The sequence below is a fragment of the Elephas maximus genome, chromosome 10 (genome assembly GCF_024166365.1).
Source record: "Elephas maximus indicus isolate mEleMax1 chromosome 10, mEleMax1 primary haplotype, whole genome shotgun sequence".
Lineage (NCBI taxonomy): Eukaryota > Metazoa > Chordata > Mammalia > Proboscidea > Elephantidae > Elephas > Elephas maximus.
Window position 1 is genome coordinate 65,035,121 of NC_064828.1, and position 21,644 is coordinate 65,056,764.

Genomic DNA, 21,644 nt, shown 5'->3' on the forward strand with positions numbered 1-21,644 from the left:
GAAAAATCTATATAAATTAGCTGGAAATTTATTATTTTCAATATATTTTTATATTTTATGTGTATGTTTATTTATATGTTTTATTATAACCCCATTGTCTTTTGTCTTCAGACTAAAGAGTTTATTGACGGGAGCTTACAAACTGGAGGTAAACAATATTTCCTTTACTTAGCTAGTGTTTGTTTTCAGAAAAGATTATTTGTTATGGTTAATTTTTTAACCTTAAGTATATTTTATATTTTCATAGAATATAGAAGTCGTAATTAAATATAATAGAGTATTCCTAAATTTCTATTTTCCAAGCTGTTGCTTCATTTGGATAGCCTTTCTTAAATATCCCTACAGAACTGGTTTCAAATATTCTCACCATTAAATCTCTTTAACCTAAAAGTCTGTTGTATTCTTTACACAGCTAGTATAAATAAATGGTAGAGATTTGAAAATAAATATCCAAGTGGTACGTATATCATCCACCACTCATCCGTCAGTTTGTTGTACTATGGTGCTTATACAACTTAAAATGAAAAGAAACAGCTGCAGACATCCATCAATAATCAGAACATGGAATGTATGAAGTATGAATCAAGGAAAATTGAAAGTTGTAAAAAATGAAATCAAATGCTTCAAAGAGCAATATCCCAGACATTAGTAAGCTGAAATAGACTGGTATGAGCCATTTTGAATCAGACAATCATATGGTCTACCCTACTGCAACTGACAAATTGAAGAGGAATGACATTACATTCATTGGTAAAAAAAACATTTCAAGATGTATCCTGAGGTATAACGCTGTCAATGAGGATAATACCCATATGCCTACAAGGAAGACCAGTCAATACGACTATTACTCAAATTTACGCACTAACTACTAAGTCCAAAGATGAAGAAATTGAAGATTTTTATCAACTTCTGCATCTGAAATTGATCAAACATGCAGTCAGGATGCATTGATAATTACTGCTGATTGGAATACTAAAGTTGGAAACAAAGAAGGAGGATCAGTAAACAAAACATTGAACTTGTCAAGGATTTCATTTTACTTGGATCCACAATCAACGCCTATGGAAGCAGCGATCAAGAAATCAAACAATATATTGCTTTGGGCAAATCTGCTGCGGAAGACTTCTTTGAAGTGTTAAAAAGCAAAGATGTTACTTTGTGGACAAAGGTGTGCCTGACTGAGCCATGGTGTTCTCAGTCACCTCATAAGCATGCGAAACCTCAACAGTGAATAAGGAAGATGGAAAAATTGATGGATTTGAACTATGGTGTTGGCAAAGAATATTGACTTTACCATGGACTGCCAGAAGAACAAACAAATGTCTCTTAAGATAAATACAGCCAGAATGCTCCTTAGACGCAAGGATGGCAGACTTAATTTCATGTACTTTGGACATGTTATCAGGAGGGACCAGTCCTTACAGAAGAACATCGTGGTTGATAAAGTAGAGGGTCAGCGAAAAAGAGGAAGACCCTCAAAAAGATGGATTGACTCAGTGGCTACAACAATGGGCTCAACCATAGCAACAATTGTGAGGATAACGCAGGACTGGGCAGTGTTTCATTCTTTTGTGCATAGGGTCATTATGAGTTGGAACCGACTTGATGGCATCTAGCAACAATAAAAACGTATTTAATATAAAGCATTTAAGAAAAAAATTGTTTTACCATGGTATGATATTAGATTTTCAGTGTATTTTAACTGTTGAATCAAGTGTTTTTCTATCAGAATAACTATTTCTTTTTTTCAGGAAAAGTTCTTGTCCATGGAAATGCTGGGATCTCTAGGAGGTATAAAGTTAGAGATAATCTTTCCTTCTGTAGCATTTAATTAATGAATTGTGGTTTTTTTGTTCGTTTGTTTGTTTTCTAAAATTTTTTTCCTTTCTTCAGTGCTGCCTTTGTTATTGCATACATTATGGAAACTTTTGGAATGAAGTACAGGTAAGAAAGTAGTCTAAAACCTAGACATAATTTAAAGTCTTATTAAGATGAAGCTTAGGAGCCCTTATACACGGTATAAACAGTATACAAAACATTACTAACAATGCACAAACACCCAGAAGAAAAACTAGATAACTGGGAGCTCCTAAAAATCAAACACTTAATGTTCATCCAAAGACTTCACCAAAAGAATAAAGAGACAACCTACAGTCGGGGAAAAAATGTTTGGCTATGACAAATCTGATTCAGCACCTTATCTCTGAAATCTACAAGATACTGCAAAACCTCAACAACAAAAAGACAACCCAATTAAAAAATGGGCAGGCACTTCACCAAAGAAGACATTCAGGTGGCTAACAGATACATGAGAAAATGCTCATGATCATTAGCCATTAGAAAAATGCAAATCAAAACTACAATGAGATACCATCTTACCCCAGCAAGGCTGGCATTAACTCAGAAAACTCAGAATAATAAATGTTGGAGAGGCTGTGGAGAGGTTGGAACACTTGTACACTGCTAGTAGAAATGTAAAATGGTACAACCACTTTGGAAATCGTTTTGGCGCTTCCTTAAAAAGCTAGAAATAGAACTATCATACAATACAGCAATCCCATTCCTTGGAATGTATCCTAGAGCGTTAAGAGCCTTTATAGGAGTAGATACATGCACACTCATGTTCATTGCAGCACTGTTTACATTAGCAAAAAGATGGAAGCAACCAAGGTACCCATCAACAGATGAATGGATAAACAAATTACAGTATATTCGCACAATGGAATACTGTGCAACGGTGGAGAACAATGGTGAATCCATGAAACGTAACATGGAGGAATCTGGAAAGCATTATACTGAGTGAAATTAGTTGCAAAAGGACGAATATTATATGAGACCATTATAAGAACTCAAGAAAAGGTTTAAACACAGAAGAAAACATTCTTTGATGGTTACGAGGGTGGGGAGGGCGGGAGAGGGGTATTCACTAATTAGATACTGAACAAGAATTATTTTAGGTGAAAGGAAGGACAACACACAATACAGGGGAAGTCAGCACAACTGGACTAATCCAAAAGCTAAGAAGTTTCCTGAATACAGTCAAACACTTTGAGGGACAGGGTAGCAGGGGTGGGGGTCTCGGCACCATGGTTTCAGGGGACATATAGGTCACTTGGCGTAACAAAGTGTATTAAGAAAACATGCATCCCACTTTGGTGAGTGGCATCTGGGATCTTAAAAGCTAGCAAGTGGCAAGCTAAGATGCATCAGTTGGTCTCAACCCACCTGGAGCACAGGAGAATGAAGAACACCAAAGACACCAGGAAAATGTGAGCCCCAGAGAAAGAAAGGGCCACATAAACCAGAGACTCCATCAGCCTAAGACCAGAAAAACTAGATGGTGCCTGGCTACCACCAGTGACTGCTGACACGGAACACAGCAGAGAATCCCTGATAGTGCAGGAGAAAAGTGGAATGCAGTCTTCAAACTCTAGTAAAAAGATCAGACTTAGTGGTCTGACTGAGACTGGAGGTACCCCAGAGGTAATGGCCCCTGAAATGTCTGTTAGCCGAAAACTAAAATCATTCCCAACTCTTCAGACAAAGATTAGACTGAACTATAAGACATAAAGTGATACTGGTGAGGAGGGTACTTCTTAGCTCAAGCAGACACTTGAGACTATGTGGGCAGCTCCTGTCTGGAGGCAAAATGAGAAGGCAGAGAGGAATAGGAGCAGGTTGAATGGACGTGGGAAATACAGGGTAGAGAGAAGGAGTGTCCTGTCACATTGTAGGGAGAACAACTAGGGGCCTGTAACAATGTGTGTGTAAGTTTTTGTATGAGAGACTGGCTTGAATTGTAACTTTCACCCAAAGCACAATTTAAAAAAATGAAGCCTAATAGAGATGATTTGGGAGTTTGAAGTTAATATTTCCTGTGATTACATCATCAAGTTGTGTTTGATTAAGGTGGGCTCTTATATCACATGGTAGTCTCTCAATCTTTATAGCTTACCTTATATAGGTCTACTTAGGCCAATATTTCTTGGTTTTATGAGACTAGTGCTAACTTGTTATTTTAGGAAACCAAAGTAACATCAATGGAATACTACTTAACCACTAGTGAATTGGTTAGTCTGAGTTTAAAAACTCTTGGACACAAAGTTTATTAGTAGCTTTCATTGTTTAAAAGATTTATTTTTTATGTTTACCTGTGATAGCAGTTGGATGATTTGTGTATAGCTTCTGTTCATTTCAATATAGTCTTCCTTACCCAAAATCATCTTTTCCAAGCATATCACATAAATTTAAAAAATAGTCTCGTGAGCTTCTCTCTCCAAAACAAAATATAAACCTGACTAGTGTACAGTGTTCCCTTTCTCAGTGTGTCTTATTGTACAAGTTAGAAATCTTGTTGTCATCGTGGACACCTCCTTCCCTCTCACTGCCCTGCCTTCCACACTGATCCATTAGCAGATCCTCTCTATTTTATCTCCTAAATATATCTGTGTACATAGACCAAGAGGCAGTCTTTTGAACAGAACAAAGGGATACTGTGTGGTTTAAAGTCAGAAAGGGTGTGTGTCAGGATTGTATCCTTTTTCCGTACTTTGTCTGTATGCTGAGCATATAATCCGGGAAGCTGGACTATATGAAGAAGAATGTGGCATCAGGATTGGAGGAAGACTCATTAACAACCTGTGATATGCAGGTGACACAGCCTTGCTTGCTGAAAGTGAAGAGGACTTGAGCACTTACTGATGAAGATCAAAGACTACAGCCTTCAGTATGGATTTCATCTCAACATAAAGAAAACAAAAACCCTCACAACTGGGCCAATGAGCAACATTATGATAAACGGAGAAAAGATTGAAGTTGTCAAGGATTTCGTTTTACTTGGATCCACAGTCAACAGCCATGGAAGCAGCAGTTAAGAAATCAAACAACATGTTGCAGTGGGCAGATTTGCTGCAAAAGACCTCTTTAAAGGGTTAAAAGGCAAAGATGTCACTTTGTGGACTAAGGTGCACCTGACCCAAGCCGTGATATTTTCAGTCCCTTCGTATGCTTGCAACAGCAGGGCACCGAATGAAGAAGACAGAAAAAGAATTGATGCTTTTGAATTATGGTGTTGGCAAAGAATTTTGAATATACAATGGAGTGCCAGAAGAATAAACAAATCTGTCTTGGAGGAAGTACAGCTAGAATGCTCCTTAGAAGCAGGGATGGCGAGACTTCGTCTTAAAGGCTTTGAACGTCTTATCAGGAGGGACTGTTCCCTGGAGAAGGGCATCATGCTTGGTAAAGTAGAGGGCCATCAAAAAAGAAGACCCTCAACAAATGGATGGATATAGTGGCTGTAACAATGGGCCCAAAGCATAACAACGATTGTGAGGATGGTGCAGGACCCAGCAGTGTTTCGATTTGTTGTGTGTAGGGTCGCTATGAGTCAGAACCCACTCGACTGCACCTAACAACAACAATCTTAAATCTTTCTCCTCCTTCATGACCATTCTATTCTAATCTCTTAATCCAAGCTTCAGTCCTATCTCTCCTGGACTATTCCAAAAATAGCCTACTTAGTGATCTCATTTATTCTTTCTCTCTTCCAGTCTATTCTCTTGTCCACACTACAATTGAAATGATCGTTTCAAAAATCTATTCATACAATAATCTTACCCCTAAAACCTCTCCAAGGTTTTTGATCCTTAGTTTTTTACATGGCCCGTTAAACTTTGCATTACACCAGCCTCTTATTCCTTATACCATATTCCCCATCACTCTCTATGCTTGGGCTATGTTCAACATTGGATCCACTTGCCTAACACATAGTAGACATTCATATGCTTGTTTACATTTACATTGTTCTTTATGCTTTATATTTATAATGGAAAAGTGTGCTTAAAAATAGCCGTTCTTAAAGGAATATATTTTGAAATCAAATGCCTTGTTTAGGTAATTGAAAAGATTTAATGTGCAATGGTAGACTTCCTCTTTTATATATTCTCCTTATTATTTGTTATTTTGTCTGTATTAATATAGTAAGCCCCCAGGTTACGAACGTCCGACTTACAGACAGCTTGTACTTGCCCTTTAATGTTGTTTAAATTTGCTCTCACTTTGAAAGGATTGTACCAACCCCTACTGGAAACATATTCTTCATCATAGTCACTGTCACTTGCTGCACGTGCAGCTTTTAAATCACTGAAAAGACTTTGAGTATTTTTTGCACCAAAGTAAGGGTAAGAACTGTATGCCCCTGTTCTGATTTACCTACAAATTTGACTTAAAGACACACTTAGGAACAGATCTTGTTTCTAACCCAGAGACTGCCTGTAGTTAAAATAGCTTCCCTGTATTGTGCCAGGTACGATTATAGGTACTTTTATCTCATTTAGCCTCACAGCAACACAAAGTAGATATAATTCTCCTGGTACAGAGAAGAACTGTGAAACGCAGTATGACCATGCTGTTGATTTTTTCACTAAAGCTCAGTACCCGTCTGTAGTATAAGTTGTATGAGTATGATTTCCCATTTTAGGTAAATTTTTAGGTAAGTTCCTATTTTAGGTAAATTCTTGAAGAATTGAGATTAATTCATCAAAATTTAATGCCATCTCATTAATTTTATTTATTTTCTTTTTTCAGAGATGCATTTGCTTATGTTCAAGAAAGAAGATTTTGTATTAACCCTAATGCTGGATTTGTCCATCAACTTCAGGTAACTTCTATTCCTCATTAAGGCAGTCAGAAAGTAGGATATTTCAAGTCATATTTCCATGTAACTTAAGTATAGAATTTACTTTGCAACTTCTTAAAATTGCCATAATCTGACTAAGGTGACTGTTTTTCAAGTTTCAATCTATTTTAGAATATATTTTTTTAAAAGCTACCATTACCAAGGAAAAGGGGTTAAAGGCTCTTTGATAAAACTAAGGTAAAATAATTGGTAGGCATTTCTTCAATTCTGTTTTTCTGTTTCGATCACATACATAGAGCCTGAGATTGATTCGATACTAAGTATATTACATATACATTGCAGGTTTTTTCTATTGAATGTATTTTATCCTTTCCATGTTGTTTCAAATTTTGTTCATTCTGATCAGATTCACTAAAAAAAGAATATAAACCTATGAATTATCTAATTAGATTTATTCATTTTTTTTGAAGAGGGAAAGATAGTAGCTTGAAGAATGTATTCTGGCTAATTCCATTTAGTTATGCAGGAATGAATCTCACAATGAAACGTCAAGAATATTACAAAATGTGTTGTTTCAGTAATAGAGGACAGTTTTACTTCATTCATTCAAAAGACAAACAGTGGCATCTTCAGCCTGTTTATGGAAAATGTTTCTTTTATTCCTTCTTTATAGTTATATTGTAGAATACATTCCAACTAACTTTAATTTGTGAATTTCTTTGCCTTTTGTCATGTGGTGTAAAAACTTTTTTTTTTAACTGATTTTCGTATTTGAAAGAGTAATACATACACATGGTTTAAAAAGTTAAAATCCAGCACTGCCTAAGAGAATACAAATGAAAAGCAGGTCTCCTTAATAGTATATCTTGAAGGTAATTTTATAACAGCAAATATCACTCTACTTGCACAATATTTTATAGTGTATGTGAATCACAATTTTATGTGACCAGTTTCTTGTTAATGGACATTTAGATTATTTCTAGCCTTTCATGATTATAGACAATACTGTAAATAATGTCCAGGTGGGGACATGTCTGTGTACATGGGTGAATACACCTGTAAAATAATTCATCAAAGTGAAAATGCTGGATTAGAGGACATTTGAAATTTAATAGATGTTACCAAATTGTCTTTAAAAGGTTAAAATAATGTAACCTTCCACAACCGTGAAACAAGGAGGTACCTATTTCCCTATACCCTAGCCAACAATAGCCAAAAGTGTTTTAGTGAACTTTTCGATTGTTGTCATCATGGTGGTAAAAATAACAACTTTTTTCTCCCCACAGTTTCCTTCCCTTTAATTGAGTGAGGTTAGAACTTTTTTTTATGTTTGAGTTATTTATATTTTTCTCTAAACTGATTGTTGATGTTCTTTGCCCATTTTTCTATCAGGTTGTTAGTCTTTTTCTCACTGGTTTCTAAGGGCTATTTGTGTTAAGGAAATCTGTCATTGCCCTCCTGATTTGAAATGCCATTTTTATTTTGTACCAAATTTTGATCTGTACTTGGGCCTGTTTCTGGACTTTGTTTCTTGTTATATTGATCTGTTTGTTTCTGTACCTGTATCAAACAGTTTCAAATACTGTATAATTTTATATAAATAATTTATGATATGACTCAAGATCCCCTTATTAATATTCTTTTCCAGAATTTTCCTGGCAAGTACTTACATTTATTTTTTGGTGTGAATTTTACTGAAAGAAGTACTGTAGGCATTTTTTCTATCTTTACATTCACAGTTCAGAAAGAATTGACACCTTTAAATTTTAAGTCTTCCTGTCTAAGAATGTGTTCCATTTATCCAAGTCAACTTTAGAGTTCTAAAGTTTTTTTTGTATAGAACCTTTACATTTATTCCTAGGTATTTTATTTCTTTTGTTTCTATTATAAATGAGTTTTTTTTTTTCCTTCCAGTATGTTTTCTAATTTGTAATAGAAATTTGTATTTGTGTATAAAAAAGCTATAGATTATTGTTGATTAATTTTGCAGTTGGCAAGCTTCCTAAACACTTTGATTCCAGTGAATTCTCCAGTTGAGTCTCTTAGCTTTTCATCTCATCCTCAAATCATAATTTTACCATCTTCTAATTTTTTTATTTTCTTTCTCATTGGATGTCATTGTATCAGAACAATAGGTAATAGTGGTGATAGCGGTCATGCTTACCTTATTTTTTATTTTAATCTCAGTGCTTCTAGTGTTGCACCATGCACACATGCATATGTGTGTGTGTGTGTGTGTGTGTGTGTAACTACTGACACCAACTTCCTGGAGTTAAGCCAGCCTTCACAGGTTAAGGGCACAGTCCTCAGGACCCCATGTCTGTCCAATATCAGACACCAGCCACAAGCTCAGGGGTCTCCAAGCCACCCTCACTTTTGACCAGCTGGCTCCAAATTTAGGGGAGCCCTGGTAGTGGAGTGGTTAAGAGCTTGGCTGCTCACCAAAAGATCAGCAGTTGAAATCCACTGGCCACTTCTTAGAAACCCTGTGGGGCAGTTCTGCTGTGTCTTATAGCATTGCTATGAGTTGGAATTGACTTGACCGCAACAGGTTTTTTTTTTTTTTTTAACTACCCCCTCAGATTCAATAATTTGCCAGAATGACTTATAAAACTCACTGAAAGCACTGTACTTATGATTACAATTTTATTGTAGCAAAAAGGTATGAATCAGAGTCAGCCAAAGGGAGTGCTGTGTAAGGCAAAATCTAGGAGGGTCCCAAGCATGAAGCTTTCGTTATCCTCTCCTCATGGAGTCGCAACTTGTCACCTTCACAGCACATAAACGTGATAATACAGAATATTGTCAGTCAGTGAAGCTTACCCAAGCCTCAGTGTCCAGAGTTTTTATTGGGGCTTCATTAGGAGGCATGATTGATTGACTCACTGGCCACATTATTGAACCCAATCTCCAGCCCCTCATCCCTCCTCAGAGGTTGGGGTGATATCATTGGCCCAAAGCTCCAACCTTTTAATCACATGGTTAGTCTTTCTGGTGGGCAGATACCATTCTTAGTCATCTCATTAGCATAAAATATCCAGGAGCCTGCCATAAATAACATGCACACTTCAATCACTTGGGAATTCCCGAGGGTTTAGAGTTTATCCTCCCAGGAACCAGGGACAAAACCTCACCTCTCTTTGGGTAAAGTTAATACTTTACTACACACTATCCAGCTATTCCTGTGTTAAGAGTGATTATCCGGAATAAATGGTTTTGGTTTTTTTTTTAAGGTTTTATTTATTTTTAGTGTTTATGGAATGACTGTAGTCCTTAAAAAGGAGCCCTGGTGGTACAGTGGTTAAGCGCTCAGCTGCCGACTGAAAGATTGGTGGTTTGAACCCACCACCCGCTCCGTGGGAGTAAGATGTGGCAGTCAGTTTCCAAAAAGATTTACTGCCTTGGAAACCCTATGGGGCAGTCCTATTCTGCGCTTGTTCTGTAGGGCCACTAGAAGTCAGAATTCGACGTGACAGCAATCGTTTTTTTGTTGTTGTTGTGTGCCATTAATATGGCGGATTGAAATACTACCAAAAAAAGACCAAACCCATTGCTGTCAAGTCGATTCTGACTCATAGGGACCCTGTGGGACAGAGTAGAACTGTTCCGTAGGGTTTTGAGCAGCCGATCTTTCGATTAACTGCTGTAACCTTTACCTACTATGCCACCAGCATTTCCAGTTGAAATATTAGGTCACATTATGTTCAGTTTCCTAATATGCAGTCATCCTTTTGGTTCAGGAATAGATCCCACTTGATTATGATATACTCTTCTCTTAATGTGTTGATGGATTATATTTGCTTTTTTTTTTTTTTAATTTTGAATTAGCTGAATAAGTGATAGTAGTTCGTAGTATTTTTTTCTGCATAACCTTTTTCTGGTTTTCTTGTCTGTATGCTCTGGAACAATTTGAAGCAGATTAGCATTACCTGTTTCTTAATGTTTTGGTATACCGCACTTTTTAAATCATCCAATTTTGATGTTTTATTTAATTCAGTTATTCATTCATATATTTTGAGGGTGAGCAAAGACTTGGAAAACTTTCTTAATTTTGTAGATCTGATTTTCTGATGCTCTTAGGGTCATTTTGGATGGTTTTATAGTCTCCTATATAATTATTTCATAGAATTTTGCATAGAATTAAAGAAAATAGTATATCTTATATTCTTTTTAATATCTCTGATTCTGTGGCTAGTTTTCATTCTCATTCTTGTTTCTAGTTCTGTGTATCTGTGCTTTTTTTTCCCTTGATCTAATTAGTTTATACGCTTTGTAATAGTATTCTAATTTCTTGGGTTTTGTTATTGTTGCTGTTTTTTGGTATATATTTAAGTGAAAGTTTCAGTAATTCAGGACTATGAGTTACCCTCTTAGCATTGCTTTAGCCTATCCTACAGGTTCTGATTTTTTTTTATTATTATTGTTTAGCTTGATATTCTTTGATTTTAGATTTTATTTTATTTTTTATCCAAAATGTTTCAGAGGTTTTTTAATGTTTAGATAAAGGTTTTTTTTTTCTATTTTTATTTATACTTAGTTTTATTGCATTTCATCAGAGAATGGTTTATACTTTTTTTTTTTTTTTTTACTTATTTCTTTTTACTTCTTTTTTTTTTTTTTTTTATGTTTGCTTTGTTGCCAGATATGCAGTTGGTTTTATGAATATTTCGTGGGCACTTGAAAAGAAGATATATTCTCTGTTTTCGATATATTTGTCCACTTGATCTGTCTTGGGCTGAGAGAGGTGAATTGAAATCTCCTAATACTATATTAGAAACCCTGGTGGTGTAGTGAACCAAAAGATTGGCAGCTTGAATCTACCAGGTGCTGCTTGGATATTCTATGGGGCAGTTCTATTCTGTCCTATAAGGTCCCTATGAGTCAGAATTGACTCAACAGCAATGGGTTTGGTTTTTGGTTTGGTATTACTATATGGTGTTTATTTATTTTTCCTTTATTGCGTATAATTTCTTTGAAATTTTTGGTGCTGTGTTATCTGGTACATAAAATTTCAAGTTAAGTGGTTGTACCCTTTATTTTTCTTTCATGTAATTATTTTACCTTGAAAGTAACCTTGTTTAATATTAATATTGTGAACCCTACTTTTTTGCTGTTTGCATCTGCTTTGTGAGTGTTCTTATCCCTTTTCTTTCAATTTTTTTAAGTAACTTCGATTTTAGGTGCATTTCCTTAATATGGCTGTGGCTGAGTATTGCTATCTGATCCAGTACCACCTCCTAATTTTTAAAAAATTATATACTTTTTCTACATTGTTATAACATTTGTATTCTATTCTATAACCATATTTCCTAGTTATTCGTTCTTAGTTCTGCATTTGAATAGAATTCACCCAATCCTATCAGCTATCACAGCTTCTTTATTCAACCTCTATTTGTCTTTAGGCATTATTTTCAAGAAGAGTTCATGGAAACTGTATTCCCTAAGTCCTTGCATGTCAGAAAATATCTTTTGCCCTTATGTTTGAATGACAATTGGCCAGATATAAAAAATATGTATTTAATACTTTTCCCCTTATAGCTTTATACACAGATCTGATATTGATCTGGAAAAATCTGAGGGTAGCCTAATTAAAAAAAAAAATTCTGCCCTTAGATGTCTTGATTTTGGGGGGGGGTGGGGTATAGTGATCCTAGGTGTGCATAAGATCCTTTGTCAGGATATACTTGTTGATTAGGCTGTATCAGTTTTTTCTGACTTGTAGTACATTTTTGCATCTTGCCTTCCCTTGTTTCAGAAAAGTTTTTTTTTTTTTTTTAATTAGTACTTATTTTGTTTTGCTTTTGTTCTGTTTTGTTTTCTTGATTTTTCACCCTAGGGATATATTTTATATTGGCTCCCCTTTGTCTTCTATATCTGCCATTCTCTTTATTTTCAACTTTGTTCTTTCTCCTTTTTTCTTGAGTTTTCTCTGGGTTGTCTTTCCCGATATGGTTTCATCAAATATTTATTTGGCACTGTTTTAGGCACTGGCAATAAAGTAGAAAACAAAAGAGGCAGATCTCTGTCCTTCTGGAACTTACTCTAGTGGGGGAATTTTCCTTTGTTTACTGGAAACAAAGGAAAAATAGTAGATGTAATTGTAATGAGTCTCTTGAGAAAAATAAGGCCCTGAAAGGACTATAAGACAAGAATTGCATTTTTAAAAGGGTTATTAGAGAAGGCCTGAGAAAGTAAAGACCTGGAGTAGTTGAGAGAACAAGCTATACAGATATTTTTGGGAAAGCATTCTAGGTAGAGGGGGAATAATAAGTGCAAATGCCTTGAGGTGGGAGCCTGTGTAGTAGTTTCAAGGAATTTCCAGAAGGTCTATGTGCCTGAAACAGAGTAAGGAAATAGAATAGTAGGGAATGAGATATGGGTCACATGTTTGGCTTTTATTTTGAGCAGAAGAACGACTTCTTGTAACAGGATCACTCTGGCTACTGTGTTGACTATAGACTGTAGGGACAGTGTGGGGCAAAGTCAGAAGCAAGTCAGACCAGTTAGGAGTCTATTTTAATAATCCAGTCCAGAGAGAATATTAATCTGGACCAAGTAGTAGCAGGGGGCATCGTAAGAAGAAATCAGATTCTAGATTTCCTTAACGGTATAGCTACAGGTTTTGCTGATGGATTGGATGTGATTTTTGAAAGAGAGGAGATAAGGATGACTCTAAGCCATTTAGCTTGAAAACTGGAGTTGCTGCTTACTGATAAGTGGGAGGAAACCTTGATGGCATAGTGGTTAAGTGCTAGGGTTGCTAACCTAAAGGTCGGCAGTTCAAATCCACCAGGTACTCCTTGGAAACCCTATGGGACAGTTCTGCCCTGTCCTATATGGTCGCTATGAGTCAGAATCGACTCAACAGCAATGGTTTTCATACCGGCTATGGGGGAAACTGCATGAAGTGAAGGTTTGAAGGGCATAAAATCAAGCCTTCAGTTCTGGTCATGTTAAGGTTGAAAGAGCTATTAGGCAGTTACATGTAAGAATGAAGCTGAAGAAAAAGAACCAAATATTTAGGGATTGTCAGTATATAGATGCTATCGAAAGCCTAGAGACTGGATGAGATCAGTAGGGGAGTGAGTGTGGATAGAGAAGAATTTCAAAGACTGAACCCTGATGCACCCCAACATGTAGAGGTTGGGGAGATGAGGAAGAATAGCAGAGGAGACTGAGGAGTGGCCAGTGAGGGGAGAGGAAAATCAGGGTGATACAATGTCTGAAAGTCAAATGAAGGAAGTGTTTGCAAAGAGAGTGACCACGATGTCACAGGCCGATAACAGGTTACATAAATGAAGGGCCGAGAATTGACATTAGGTTAGGAACACGGGGTCACGGGTGTCCTTGACAGACGGTTTACATGGAGGGTGGGGGTACGCATAATTGCAGAGAGTTCAAGGGAAAGGGGGAAGAGAGGAGTTTGAACAGCAAGAATAGGTAATTCTAGTAATTTTGCTTTGAAGAGGAGAACAGAAATGAAACAGTAGTTAGAGGGGGAACTGGGGTTAGTAGAGGATTTTTGTTTATTGTCTAAGATGGGAGAAAGTACAGCGTATTTCTGTGCTGATTAGAACAATCTAGGAGAAAAGGGGAAATTGATGCTGTCTGAGAATTGCATAGTTCAGTCTATTTGTTGATTCTCTTATTCATTTCTGAAGGTTTTTTTTTTTTTCCTTTTCCATTTCTTTGTTCAGTTCTGATAGTTGATGTGTCATCTTCTGTTGTCATATTTCTTCCATGGATCCTTTTATCACCTCTTTGAACTCATTTCAGGGATGCAATATTCTCTTTAATAGAAAATTATTTGTTTGTAATTTTCACCTGTGTTCATGATGTAATGCTGTGCTCTTTGTATGCCTTTTGGTTATAATGTTGCATTGCTTTTTTTTTTTTTTTTTTCCCCTCTTGTAGCACTTTTGCGTAAGGCCTGTACTGGTTCCTTTTTTTTATTACTGTTCATCCTTGAATTGGGGATATTCTTCTTAGATCAGCTCTTTGCCCAAGAGTTGTGGGAAAGGGACCAAGAGAACTGTTGTGGAAGGCAGACAGCTTGAATTTTCCCAGTTGTCTTGGGAGACTTAAAATGCCTTGCCTCTTCCCTCAGCCCATTCATACTTCTTGATTTTGTAATACTGCACAAGGGATTACTGGTTTTATCCTTGGGTCAGCCCCATCTTTGGAGGACTCTGAACTGTAGGTACCTGCTCTGTCTCATATCTGCAGAGTCAGGCATCTTCTGTGCCTACCTTACTCTGATTCCATTAAATGTATTTTATTGTGAAATATAAAACACATACAGAAAAATATGTAAAATGTAAATAAACATCTGTGTAACCACCACAAAGGCCAAGAAATTGAAAGTTTCCAGGACCCAAAAGCCCTCCTGATGTTCCTTTCTTCTTGAGGAAAGATGCTGCAATCACAACTCTCTTTCTCACTTCATGAAGGTCACCAGTATCCTGACCTATTTGATAATCACTTTACTTTTCTCCTTATTCTTCTCATATTTGGGGTTATGACTATTTCCTAGCTTTATCAAATAAGTTTTCTATTGTTTTCAGAAAGGAGAGAAGAGACAGAAATGCCTTTATTCCTTTAACTGGAAGTACAAGTCTATTGTTTTTAAGGAATTAAAAAAAAATACATATGCAAATATATCAAATATATTAATTTGATTTTTAAAATATTTTACAACCATATAGGTCCCTTTGAGTCGGAATCAACTTGGCAGCAATGGGTTTTGAGTTTTTTGATAGCATTTTATTCTTACTGAACTTTATCTCATTTTTAGAACCATTTTATGAGATTGCCAGTTCAAGGTGTTCTGTTTGTTTTGTTTTAAGAGAGTAAGTCAGAGATCATACAGCGAACTCCTCAGTGGCAGAGGACACATTCTGACTGGCAATTCAGTGTGTGATACCCTAGTGCAAGCTATCGGCCTGATTTGATTTATAGTTGTCAGAAGTTGTGAAATTATATGAGATAGGACTTTTAAACCTGCATTTCTCTTACAGTATGGCAACAGATTTTTCATTGTAAGCTAATTTAAATGTATATTCAAGTTAATTAAAATCTTTTTTAGGAATATGAAGCCATCTACTTAGCAAAACTGTCAATACAGATGATGTCACCACTGCAGATAGAAAGGTCATTATCTGTTCATTCTGGCACCACAGGTAAGGATTTTTTCTTTTTGGAGAAAGCTGGGGGAGAAACGTGGTGGTGTGAACAGTGGAGCGCTTCTTTTGCTAGCCAGAGATTACACTGAACAATATAGTTGTTTAGAAAACTTCGGATAAACTTTTAAATTAAAGCAAGATAATTTCAAAAGGGTTGATTTTATAGTGAATAAATGTGTGTTGTTTTGAGCTTCTCCTGTATATACACCATTGTGCCAAGTCAATTAGAGTATACTAATTAGAAGACCGTTTTCGTCTTGTTTAAGTGTGTTAAGTAGCATGACTGTCTTGCAAAGATTAATAAGAGGAGTCTAGAGAAGAAGCCTTGATTTTACTAAAAACAAAGGGTGACTAATAAATGAAAGCATGCTTCAAGTTAAGTAGGCTAATTTGCTGTCAATATTTCAACTCTTTCTCCCTTCCATCCCCATTTCAGAAGAGCCCTCCCTGCTTTTTAAGTTAATTATCCAGGCATGCTCTCAAAATACCTTTTAACTTTACCTTCCTTCTCTAAGACCTTACTACTCTTGTTTAGTCCTTTTTTTTTTTTTTAATTATAACGAGTATATATATAATAAACCATTTCAACATTTTTTACATGTATAGTTCGGTGACATTAATTACATTGATCATTTTGTGCAATCATCACCACTATCCGTTTCCAAATTTACTCTCTTTGTTTTCACTCTACTAGAGGACTCGTTGTTGTTGTTAGGGGCCGTTGAATCGGTTCCAACTCATAGAGACCATACGCACAACAAGACGAAACACTGCCCGGTCCTGCGCCATCCTTATAATTGTTATGATTGAGCTCATTGTTGCAGCTACTGTGTCAGTCCACCTCGTTGAGGGTCTTCCTCTTTTCTGCTGACCCTGTACTCTGCCAAGCATGATGTCCTTCTCCAGGAACTGATCCCTCCTGACAACATGTCCAAAGTATGTAAGACACAGTCTCGCCATCCTTGCCTCTAAGGAGCATTCTGGCTGCTCTTCTTCCATGACAGATTTGTTCGTTCTTTTGGCAGTCCATGGTATATTCAATATTCTTCGCCAACACCACAATTCAAAAGCATCAACTCTTCTTCAGTCTTCCTTATTCATTGTCCAGTTTTCACATGCATATGATGTGATTGAAGATACCATGGCTTGGGTCAGGCACACCTTAGTCTTCAGGGTAACATCTTTGCTCTTCAACACTTTGAAGAGGTCCTTTGCAGCAGATTTGCCCAGTGCAGTGCATCTTTTGATTTCTTGACTGCTGCTTCCATGGCTGTTGATTGTGGATCCAAGTAAAATGAAATCCTTGACAGCTTCAGTCTTTTCTCCATTTATCATGATGTTGCTCATCGGTCCAGTTGTGAGGATTTTTGTTTTCTTTATGTTCAGGTGCAGTCCATACTGAAGGCTGTGGTCTTTGATCTTCATTAGTTTATAAGTGCTTCAGGTCCTCTTCACTTTCAGCAAGCAAGGTTGTGTCATCTGTATAACACAGGTTGTTAATGAGTCTTTCTCTGGTCCTGATGCCCTGTTCTTCCTATAGTCCAGCTTCTCGGATTATTTGTTCAGCATACAGATGAACTAGGTATGGTGAAAGAATACAACCCTGACGTACACCTTTCCTGACTTTAAACCAATCAGTATACCTTGTTCTGTCCGAACAACTGCCTCTTGATCTGTGTAAAGGTTCCTCATGAGCACAATTAAGTGTTCTGGAATTCCCATTCTTTGCAATGTTATCCATAGTTTGTTATGATCCACACAGTTGAATGCCTTTGCATAGTCAATAAAACACAGGTGCACATCCTTCTGGTATTCTCTGCTTTCAGCCTGGATCCATCTGACATCAGCAATGATATCCCTGGTTCCACGTCCTCTTCTGAAACTGGCCTGAATTTCTGGCAGTTCCCTGTCGATATACTGCTGCAGCCGTTTTTGAATGATCAGCAAAATTTGCTTGTGTGTGATATTAATGATATTGTTCTATAATTTCCACATTCGGTTGGATGACCTTTCTTGGGAATAGGCATAAATATGGATCTCTTCCAGTCAGTTGGCCAGGAAGCTGTCTTCCATATTTCTTGGCATAGTCGAGTGAGCACCACCAGTGCTGCATCTGCTTGTTGAAACATCTCAGTTGATATTCCATCAATTCCTGGAGCCTTGTTTTTCGCCAGTGCCTTCAGAGCAGCTTGGACTTCTTCCTTCAGTACCATCGATTTCCTGATCATATGCCACCTCTTGAAATGGTTGAATATCGACTAATTCTTTTTGGTATAATGACTCTGTGTATTCCTTCCATCTTCTTTTGATGCTTCCTGCATCGTTTAATATTTTCCCCATGGAATCCTTCACTATTGCAACTCAAGGCTTGAATTTTTCTTCAGTTCTTTCAGCTTGAGAAACGCCAAGCATGTTCTTCCCTTTTGGTTTTCCATCTCCAGCTCTTTGCACTTGTCGTTATAATACTTTATTTTGTCTTCTCGAGACGCCCTTTGAAATCTTCTGTTCAGCTCTTTTACTTCATCAACTCTTCCATTTGCTTTAGCTGCATGACGCTCAAGAGCAAGTTTCAGAGTCTCCTCTGCCATCCATCTTGATCTTTTCTTTCTTTCCTGTCTTTTCAGTGACCTCTTGCTTTCTTCATGGATGATGTCCTTGGTGTCATTCCACAGCTCATCTGGTCTTCAGTCACTAGTGTTCAGTGCATCAAATCTGTTCTTCAGATGGTCTCTAAATTCAGGTGGGATATACTCAAGGTCATATTTTGGCTCTCGTGGACTTGCTCTGGTTTTCTTCAGTTTCAGCTTGAACTTGGATATGAGCAATTGATGGTCTGTTCCACAGTCGGCCCCTGGCCTTGTTCTGACTGATGATATTGAGCTTTTCCATCATCTCTTTCCACAGATGTAGTCAATTTGATTGATTTCTGTGTGTTCCTTCTCATGAGGTCCATGTGTACAGTCGCCGTTTATGTTGGTGAAAGGAGGTATTTGCAATGAAGAAGTCGTTGGTCTTGCAAAATTCTATCATTTGATCTCCGGCGTTGTTTCTATCATCAAGGCCATAGTTTCCAACTACCGATCCTTCTTCTTTGTTTCCAACTTTCACATTCCGATCACCAGTAATTATCAATGTATCTTGATAGCATATTCGATCAATTTTAGACTGCAGCAGCTGATAAAAATTTGTGTTTCTTCATCTTTGGCCCTAGTGGTTGGTACGTAAAGTTGAATAATAGTCGTATTAACTGGTCTTCTTTGTAGTCGTATGGATATTATCCTAACACTGACAGCGCTGTACTTCAGGATAGATCTTGAAACGTACTTTTTGACGATGAATGCAACACCATTCCTCTTCAAGTTCTCCTTCCAGGCATAGTAGACTCTATGATTGTCTAATTCAAAATGGCCAATACCAGTCCATTTCAGCTCACTAATTCCTAGGATATCGATGTTTATGCGTTCCATTTCGTTTTTGACAATTTCCAATTTTCCTAGATTCATACTTTGTACATTCCAGGTTCCGATTATTAATGGATGTTTGCAGCTGTTGCTTCTTATTTGGAGTCTGTCAGTTTGTCGTACTGTGGGGGCTTGTGTGCTGCTGTGATGCTGGAAGCTATGCCACCAGTATTCAGATACCAGCAGGGTCACCCATGGAGAACAGGTTTCAGCTGAGCTTCCAGACTAAGACAGACTAGGAAGAAGGACCCGGCAGTCTACTTCTGAAAAGCATTAGCCAGTGAAAACCTTATGAATAGCAGTCGAACACTGTCTGATATAGTGCTGGAAGATGAGCCTCCCCAGGTTGGAAGGCACTCAAAAGATGACTGGGGAAGAGCTGCCTTCTCAAAGTAGAGTTGACCTTAATGACGTGGATGGAGTTAAGCTTTAGGCACAACTCAAAATGAGAAGAAACAGCTGCAGAGTACTCATGGCATCTTTTTATTTATGGGCTTTTTTTCCTCACAATTCACTTGAGTTTTATTTGAACCAACAGCCTTATAAAGTAGAACAGGTTATGTGCCTAGTTGGTGTCAGATCTGGAAATTGAGCACAGGTGATCTGACCCACAAGCCTAGCACTCATTACACTATACTGCCTGTAGTGATAATGATGTATGTGCATCCCTAAGGAGCACCTTACTAATTATCATGGAATCTTTTATTTCCTTTTCCACCCTTTCTAATCACTTTCCAAACCCTGTAGGATCTGTTTCCTTGGTATCTTTAAAATTCCTTTCCTTTCTTTTTTCTTATAGTATCCTTAATCTCAAATCTAGTTCAAGTCCTTATTGCCGGCACCCCCCCTTGTTATTTGGTCATTCCTTTCATTGTGGCCAGGCTTATTTTCCTGAAAGATAGTCCTAATAATGATATTTTCTCTTTTCAAAAGTCTTCATTCTTACAGAAGAAAATCTAGGGTGCCATAGGTTGTAATTAAAGGCCGTTACGATTCTTCTGTTTGAATCTCTCATTGTTCCCCTTTAATTATGCACTCCAGAAAACTGAGCAACTGATGGCTTCCTGTGTGTCTTCTCCACCTAGAATGCATCACATTCAGTCTCCTTATTATTAAAAACTTAGCTCCGATGTCATCTCAAGAAGACTTTATGACTAACTTTCTGTTCCCAAAACCCCTAGTCATTTGAACTTTCAATGGAGCATTACCTGTATCTCATCACTTTGGCCTAAAAAAAAAAATCGCCATCGAGTCAATTCCTAATCATAGTGACCCGTATAGGACAGAGTAGAACTATCCTATAGGGTTTCCAAGGTTGTAATCTTTATGGAAGCAGATTGCCATATCTTTCTCCCACAGAGCAGCTGGTAGGTTCGAACCGCCAACCTTTCAGGATTAGCAGCTGAGTGCTTAACCACTTTTTACCTTACATTAATTATTTATGTCTCTTATCTTCCCTACCTTTTTTTTCCTTGACTGCTAGGAAGCTCAGCACTTCATCTGAAACTCAGTCACAGTAGCTTTATCTAGCCCTGTGAGTGGCATATGCTCTTCCTTATTCTATTGTATTGATACTGTATTTTTATCTTTACTTTATTAATCTTGGAGCCCTGGTGGCACAGTAGTTAAGAGCTCAGGCTGCTAACCAAAAGGTCAGCAGTTATCTTATAGTGAAATATTAGCTTCATGTTTGCATCTGCCCTCTGAATTAACAGTGTTACTATGATTTAGCACAACCTTTAGGACAAAAATTTATGGCCATTCCATAGTTAGGCAAATGACAGCAAACTCTTTACCAGTTTTCTGTTTTCCTAAATTTTTCTTCCATTTAAACTCAGATTTCTTGATTAAAACTATTGGGCATATAGGGATAGCTTTGATTCTATGTGGGAAATTTCTGTACTAACAGCCTCTGATTTAAAGAGCAGATAAAAGAAAATGTCTTCTTTATCCTCTACATGCCTTCCCTTTTCCCAGCCTTTAATCGTGTTGGTAATGAAACTGTAGCTTTAGTGGAAAAATATTTTTGGTTGTTTTGATAGTAGCATCTGTGAAAGCAAAAGATAATTATATCTATAAAATAAAATCATACAAATATAAAATTAATTGCTTAAATTTTATGTCCTAGGTTACATGTTCATGGGATAGTGTCTTAGTTATCTAGTTCTGCTATAACAGAAATACCGTTAAGTGGATGGTTTTAACAAACAAATGTATTTTCCCACAATTTAGGAGGCTAGAAGTCTGAATTCAGGGTGCCAGCTCTAGGGTAAATCTCTGTTGGCTCTGGAAGAAGGTCTTTGTTTCTAGCTTTTCCCTCCCGGTTCCTTGGAGATCTCCATGTGTCTTGGCATCTATTTT

General features: G+C 37.1%; 1 protein-coding gene across 1 annotated transcript in view; it reads left to right on the top strand.

The window, feature by feature from the left end:
• The window catches only part of STYX (serine/threonine/tyrosine interacting protein), a 62,857-nt gene that overhangs the window by 36,096 nt on the left and 5,117 nt on the right, over nucleotides 1–21,644 (top strand). Inside the window, exons 6-10 of the mRNA XM_049897820.1 lie at nucleotides 112–148; nucleotides 1,752–1,791; nucleotides 1,894–1,944; nucleotides 6,589–6,661; nucleotides 15,726–15,819. Of these exons, the coding sequence (XP_049753777.1) occupies nucleotides 112–148; nucleotides 1,752–1,791; nucleotides 1,894–1,944; nucleotides 6,589–6,661; nucleotides 15,726–15,819 (295 nt within the window). The remainder of the gene's footprint in view (nucleotides 1–111; nucleotides 149–1,751; nucleotides 1,792–1,893; nucleotides 1,945–6,588; nucleotides 6,662–15,725; nucleotides 15,820–21,644) is intronic.